Source organism: Pristiophorus japonicus, chromosome 6 (genome assembly GCF_044704955.1).
Source record: "Pristiophorus japonicus isolate sPriJap1 chromosome 6, sPriJap1.hap1, whole genome shotgun sequence".
NCBI lineage: Eukaryota > Metazoa > Chordata > Chondrichthyes > Pristiophoridae > Pristiophorus > Pristiophorus japonicus.
In genome coordinates, this window is record NC_091982.1 from 267184951 (window position 1) to 267192909 (window position 7959).

Genomic DNA, 7959 nt, shown 5'->3' on the forward strand with positions numbered 1-7959 from the left:
AATCGGCAGAACAATAAATACAGCAGTTCACCCAAGGAAAAGCAGGAATGAATTATCTCAGACTGTGCCAGTTGGCTGATTGTCCCAAAAGCACAATCCCCATATCTCCATAGGTGTGGCATTGCAACAACAAATAAAGTATTCAAACTGATTATCTTGGCTGGCCTTCTTTATGAATATAGGGCAAATGTAAAATCTCTGCAAACCACTTTTATACAAAATCTAAATAGCTTTACTGGGACTATCTAGATTCAGTATAGAAAAACAAAATTATTTTATGACACAAATTTATTTTTGTTGGCGCTATTTTCTTCTTGCTTTGTTTAAATAATAAAGAATTTAGCTGTGCAGTATTTTCTAATTTTTTTTAGCAAGATGATAAGTTAACAATACTTAGTAGATGAATGCAATATTTACTGCTATTGGGAACATAGGAACAGGAGTCGGCCATTTAGTTGCTCGAGCCTGTTCCACAATTCAATGAGATTATGGCTGATCTGTATCCTAACTCCATCCACCTGAATTGGCTCCCTATCGCTTAATACCCTTTGGCTAGCAAATATCTATCGATCTCAGGTTTAAAGTTATTAATTGAGCTAGCATCTACTGCTTTCTATGGGAGAGAGTGTCACATTTCTACTACCTGAATGGCCTGGCTCTGATTTTAAGGTTATGTCCCCTGGTCCTAGAGTACACCACTAGCGGAGAAAGTTTCTCTTTATCTACTTCCTCAAACAATTCAATTAGGTTCATTTGACCGATCCATTACAAATCCATGTTGGCTCTCTCTAGTCAACTCAAATTTCTCTAAGTGCTCAGTCACTCTGTCCTTAATTATTGATTCCAATAATTTCCCCACAACAGATACTTTCCTGGGGTTTCTCTCTTAAAAAAAAACCTGTTTTGAGAAAATCTCTGCGAGTGAGGGAAGGCTGGATGCTTCTGCATGGAATGGAGGGAAAATCAATAGGTGAATCAACCCAAACTCTTTCTTAAGCTTCTTTAATAGTTTGTTACCATAAATCAAGATGTTGTACATATGATTACAATATTGTTTACTGTAATGTGTGAATGTTTTTCTTTCAGCTGCTGGCTTGCTGTTCCAACAAATGATAAGTTTTTTAGTGGGAAAAATGTACTTTTATGGGCATTCTTGCTGCCAGTCTCTTTGATGCTGCTTCTGAATATGATGATCTTTGGACTGATCATGTCCAAGATGGTTTGTAACAAGAAAAATCTGACATCTTACAAAGGGTGAGGTTTTGATATATGTTACTTGGAATCCTGAGTTTGTGTTGTTGTTTAAAATTCAGTGGAATCTAACTAAATAATGCTTGCAACAATGCAAGTTTCCTTAACAAGGCGTCCCAACACAATGGAGACTGAGTTTAATGATTTGATGAAGAGCCTAACAGGTTTGACATTGTAATGATATTAGTGCATGGACATTAATGAGTTGGTATGACATTTAAAATCAAAGAGTTAAAATCGCAAAATGTGGAATGTTGTACAAATGTGTTCTTTTAATATCATCAATTGTAACTGTTAGACTTACATGACAGAAGAGAGTTATAGAACAAAGTTAATGTCCATAGCTATATCATATCTATGTGATAGGAAGGGGCAGTTATTAAAAACACTGATTTTTACACTGATAAAGGGAAATTATATATGTTGCATGTATTGTTTAATAAATACATTGTGATAATTTTTTTTTAGCATCATAACATAGCAATAATATTTAAGAAAACCTTATAAAATGTAACTTTATTCATATCTTCAACTGATCTGATTCAAGTTTCAAAATCTGAATTTAACAAGAGCTGAAATACTTTATAGGAATTTGCTGTGATACTTAAGCCAGAAAGAGGAAAAATTGTTCCTCTATGCTCTCTACATGGCTCATGATACCCCTCTGCAACTCCAATACTTGTGCCCAGCACTCATAAAGTGAGAGCCATGCTGTCACCAGGAACATCATCAAGCAGACCATCGGCCTGCTGTAGCAATAGTTTCATTGCCTTGACTGCTCGGGAGGAGTTCTCCAGTACATAAGAACATAAAAAAATAGGATCAGGAGTAGGCCTTTCGGCACCTCGAGTTTGCTCCGCCATTCAATAAGATCACGGCTGATCTTCTACCTCAACTCCACTTGCCTGCACTATCCCCATGTCCCTTGACTCCCTTCATATCCAAAAATCTATCAATCTCTGCCTTGAATATACTCAAAGACTGAGCCTCCACAGCTCTCAGGGGTAGAGAATTCCAAAGATTCACCACCCTCTGATTGAAGAAATTTCTCCTCATCTCAGTCCTAAATGGCTGACCCCTTATTCAGAGACTGTGACCCCTGGTTCTAGACTCCCCAGCCAGGGGGAAACATCCTCCCTGTATCTACCCTGTCAAGCCCTGTAAGAATGTTGTATGTTTCAAGGAGATTATCTCTCATTCTTCTAAACTCTAGAGAATATCGGCCTAGTCTACTCAATCTCTCCTCATAGGACAATCCCCACATTCCAGGAATTAGTCTGGTGAACCTTTGTTGTACTCCTTCTATGGCAAGTATATCCTTCCTTAGGTAAGGAGACCAAAACTGTACACAATATTCCAGATGCAGTCTCACCAGGGCCCTAGATAATTGCAGTATCTTTACTCATACTCAAATCCTCTTGTAATAAAGGCCAACATACCATTTGCTTTTTTAATCACTAGCTGTACCTGCAGGTTAACTTTCAGTGATTGGTGTACAAGGTCACCCAGGTCCCTCTCAACACCAACATTTCCCAATCTCTCACCATTTAGGAAATACTCTGTTTTTCTATTTTTCTTACCAAAGTGGATAACTTCAGATTTCTCCACATTATATTCCATTTGCCACATTCTTGCCCACTCACTTAGCCTGTCTACATCCTCTTCAAGCATCTTTGCATCCTCCTCACAATGTACATTCCTACCTAGCTTTGTATCATCAGCAAACTTGGATATATTACATTTGGTCCCCTCATCCAAATCATTGATATATATTGTGAATAGCTAGGCCCCAAGCACTGATCCTTGGGGTACCCCACTAGTTACAGTCTTCCAACCCGAAAATAACCCGTTTATTCCTACTCTCTGTTTTCTGTCCGTTAACCAATCCTCAATACATGCTGGTATATTACCCTCAATTCCATGAGCCGTAATTTTGTTTAATAACCTCTGATGTGGCACCTATTGAATGCCTTCTGAAAATTCCAATATTCCACATTCACTCGTTCCCCTTATCTATTCTGCTAGTTACAACCTCAAAAAACTCTAAAAGATTCGTCAAACATGATTTCCCTTTATAAATCTGTGTTCACTCTGCCCAATCCAATTATTTATTTTCCAAATGCCCTGTTATCATGTCCTTAATAATAGATGCGAGCATTTTCTCTACTACTGGTGCAACTGACCGGGTGTCCCATTTCATGGTGGTCTGCTGTTTTCTCCACAACTTGGCCATCATGAAGGCGCAGTCCTTGCCACCAGGGATTGTGGGACCACCTCAGCAGGAGGACAAGGAGGAGGAGGAAGAGGAGAAGGAATCTCCTCTGGCTCCTGATGATTGTGAGTGACCTTAGCCACAAGAGCAAGGCTATTGTGTCAATGAGTATGGTGTAACATGTTTGGGTGATGTGCATGTTATAGTTTAATAACTGTCATTGTGTGCTAGGTGTGAGATGTGGGTGTTGATAGGTATAGCTTCTTGATGGTTGAGCGCTGGGGGTGTGGTGCATTGAGCAGTGTGTGAAGCTTGTGGTACAGGTGGTGGCATGTAGCTTTTGCTGAAGCCTTCACTTCCCCTGACCACTCATGCGAGGTTGTTAAACTTCTTCCAGCAGCACTGGGTGTAGGTCCTTGCGGGACCTCAATGCTGCCCAGGACATGGCTCCCTCCACTTAGTGTGGCAGACTTGTGGCAAATGCTTCCTGTAAAGTCCTTACTCTACAACATGAAACCACACGAGGCACATTCTGGGGACAAGGTCACTCTGTGACCTTGACTCTTTATTTCAGGACTCCAGAAGTGATGACCCTGTGTGAGTCCTCCCTTTTTATACCTGTGTGATCAGGTAAGGAGTGTCTCCCACAAGTTCACCCCTTGTGGTCAAGGTGTGCATCTAGATTGAGTGTATACAGTAATACAGTGGTGTTACATTGTGGTTACAAACATGGCACTTCCTGCCAGTTAGTGGGTATAGGACTGCTGCCTCCTCTCCACCATGAACACCAATGGCTGAAGAGCTTCAACAGAGAACCTATGGGCTCTCTCCCTCCGTCTCTGTTCAGTTCTGGTTGCTATGGATGTCTTCTGACTGTTGTTTGCTTTGCTGTTGGGGCAGCTGCAGACCCAACAAGCCTGACAATGAGATCCTGCAGCATCAACAAACCTCCCCTTTAAATCTGTGGAAAAAGCCTATAGAAATCATGACTTGCAATTAGATTGCCCCAGATATTGGTCTAGCGTTTCAGTGTAATGCCAATGAGCTTGAGTTTTTAGAATAGAATCATTTTAATGAGGAGTGAGCATGAATTTTGTGTGAATCCAAAGTAACTTTCAGGTGCGCAGCTTTACCTTTTTTAGTCTAAACACTGCCTATTTTTTGGCTATAACGAATTTCTAAACCCTTGAGACATTTCTGAGAGATATGATATTACGACATGAACTTAAATGATGCAAATCTTTCTGTTTGTCTTTCATATTTAATTATAAATTATAAACGGGAAGTTATTTATATTTATTTTCTACTACAGGGACTTCAAGAAAATTCTTCAGAGGCAATTTGCTCTAATCTTTACTAACACGGTAATGTTGGGCATGTGCTGGATCATTGGATATTTCATGCTTATTGATGAAGCATACAGTATATTCAGCACCCTGTTTTGTATACTAAATTCTCTACAGGTAAGGGGAAGGAACAGATTATGGTAGAGTATGGTCTGTGTTGTAAAAAGTCATCTTCATAATAAGATAAATTAAAAGCTAAACAAATAAACACTCCGTAAAATCTCTTTCCCAACTCCAGCAACAACTTGTCAAAGTTTCTTCAGGCTCCAAGTGCCTCGTTTATGCCAGTCTTATTGGCAACAAGTTACCCCTGGTGCAATGTGAGCATATTGTCTGGGATTTTGCCATGTTAACACCATTGGCCTTCATTTAAATATGTTTAAATTTGCTCTCTGGGATTCGGTGAGTGGATAACAGGGAGACCCAAACAAGCATCATAACCTGCAGTACATTGATTCTGGGACAGAAACCCGACAGAAAAAGTTCCCGCTCCAATTTGAAGGCCTGAAAATGTTATGCTATTCCATCGCCAAGGATATGCCACAAGCAGCGAGTAAGTTTAGGGCCAATTCATCTTCTCGGTCCAATACTAACCTTTTTCTCATTAAGAAAACCTTAAATGGAAGATAATCTGCTTCCGTAATGCTCCAGGCTCATCATTGAAGGTTCGCCAAAATGGGAAAAAGAAATATAATGCTTTCTGTCATTGATTATACTTCACAATTGTAGCAAGCTTGAACTTGTCTTGCTTAGGTTACATGGATATGAACATTTGAATTTATATTTATTAAAATAGTCATTCGTCATTGCATTGGAAGAGAATATGCATTACTTAATAATTTATTAATAATAACAAGAAACTGCTATCTTCCGTTTGTACAATCCTAATATCTTGATATGGTTTGTATTTTTAGGGTGTTTTCATTTTCCTCCTGTGCATAATGAACATGAAAGCATTTCAAAACAGGATGATCCAACCACTGAAACTATTCAAACGAGAAAAGAAGTCCAACATTCCAATTTTCCGTCTTATTATTAAATAAAATTAACACGCAACAATTGTGTGAAAGTTAGAAGGTTTGGATATTACAGTAAGACGTGTGTTGCATATCTTGTTAAGGTTTCTCCTGCAATTATCCTCTCCGGACCCCTTTAATTTTAATACAAGGTAATTGAATCACCACAGCTTTAACACCAATGGTGTTCTATGTTGAGTTGTGTAAGAGTGTAAAAAATAAGAACAAGAAGCAGATCTGTGATATCATATTCTGGGTTTATTTTGGTGACTCTTGAAGGGCTAGAAATTCAGTTGGGGCGTAAACTTTTGAGAAGTTGAAAGTTTAGCGCCAGACGCTAATCAATCTCGCTGCCCGCTAAATTCAATCTCAGCGCTCAAAGAATGCAGGGGAGCGCTAAATGCAGGGGGCGCCGGCTGGATCACGCCTCCACACCCTGTCGGCACGACGCGGAAAGGCAGGGGTTGCATCTGAAATTTGCAGATCAGGCACTCAGCGACATCATGATCTGTGTGACGAAAGGTGCTGAGACGTTGACTGTTATCGGCGCTATAGGACCAGAGAATTTGCCGTGTGGCGTGGGATGTATCCCACTGCAGTGCTACTCCCTGAATGCCCCATAACATCCCTGCCAGGCGCTAAATGGGGGCACTAACATGCCAAATTTCTCCCCCTTGGAGCTGAAATCAGAGTTTCTCAGAGAGCAGTAAAGATGCTTCGGTCATCAAAGGACAGTCTTAGTGCTAGAAATCAATCAATGAAGACTGTGTATAATCATAGCAAGTCCATATGATAAGCCTATAATACTGTTAACAAATGAAATGTGATTACTTCTGAGATGTAATGCAATTAAATTTTGCATTCATGAAGATTGCGATTTTGTGGATTAATATTATGAATAAGTTTGTTTTTACTGTAATCTTCAATACCTAATCATCAATGCATTGTATTATCATATGGGTTGTTAAATAAAGTAGTGTTAATAATACACTTCTGTGTTTGACTCATTCTTTCCTGTATCTGTCAAGTCAAGGTTGTATTGTGCTTTACTCACTGAAGTGCTGGAATCCTGCTGTGTAAAGTGCTGACTTTGTTAACAATCAGACTCACTTATGTAGGACCGTTTGTATGCAGCTAATTTAGACATTGGATATTAAATGCTGGGCCTAAAAGGGAAATCCCAATCGAATTTATCCATGTGTACATGTTGGTGAAAGGGCAAATAGATTTGCCTGATACCTTTAAAGAAATATCTTGTTACTTATTGGAATTTTCCAATGCAGTCAATCTCCCACAGTGTTGCCCTCAGAATGTGAAGGTGCAGTACATTCTCTGACCTTAGCCTTTCGAGTTCCGACAGGCTACTGACTTATTAATTGCTACATGGATGCAATCAATAACTACCTTCATTTAGGGCAAACCTGTTGTGACAGCTAAACCGACAGCCCTCTCCTGCTGATTCATAGAATCACAGAAGGAGGCCATTCAGTTTGTCGAGTCCATGCTGGCTCCCTGCAAGAGTACTTCAGCTAGTCTCACTCTCCCACCCTTTCCCCATAGCCCTGCAATTTTTTTTCATTCAGGTACTTATCCAATTCCCTTTTGAAAGCGATGATTGAGTCTGCCTCCACCACCCTTTCAGGCCGTGCATTCGAGATCCTAACCACTGGCTGCGTCAAAACATTTTTCCTCATGTCGCCTTTGGTTCTTCCACGATTGGGAATGGTTTCTCAATACTCTGTCTACACCCCTCATGATTTTTTGAACACCTTTGTCAAATCCCCTCTCAACTTACCTCTGCTCTCAGGACACCAACCCCAGCTTCTCTAGTCTTGCCACGTAACTGAAGTCACTAATCTAGGAACCATTGTTGTAAATCTTTTCTGCACCCTCTCTAAGGCCTTCACATCCTTCCTAAAGTGTGGTGCCCAGAATTGGACATAATGGCCCCAAGTTTCCACATGATTTGCTCCTGATTTTTAGGAGCAACTGGTGGAGAACGGAGTATGTTAGAAATCGGAATTCTCCACAGTTAAGTTTTCTGCAGTTCACTTTTGAAACATAGAAACATAGAAACATAGAAAATATGTGCAGGAGTAGGCCATTCGGCCCTTCTAGCCTGCACCGCCATTCA

The 7959-nt window shown here is 40.1% G+C and overlaps 1 protein-coding gene across 1 annotated transcript in view; it reads left to right on the top strand.

Moving 5' to 3' along the window:
- Window positions 1-5852, top strand: part of LOC139266316 (adhesion G-protein coupled receptor G7-like) — a 98836-nt gene extending 92984 nt beyond the window's left edge. Inside the window, exons 13-15 of the mRNA XM_070884137.1 lie at window positions 1087-1254; window positions 4776-4926; window positions 5724-5852. Coding sequence (XP_070740238.1) covers window positions 1087-1254; window positions 4776-4926; window positions 5724-5852 — 448 coding nt within the window. The remainder of the gene's footprint in view (window positions 1-1086; window positions 1255-4775; window positions 4927-5723) is intronic.
- Window positions 5853-7959: the final 2107 nt, after the last annotated feature.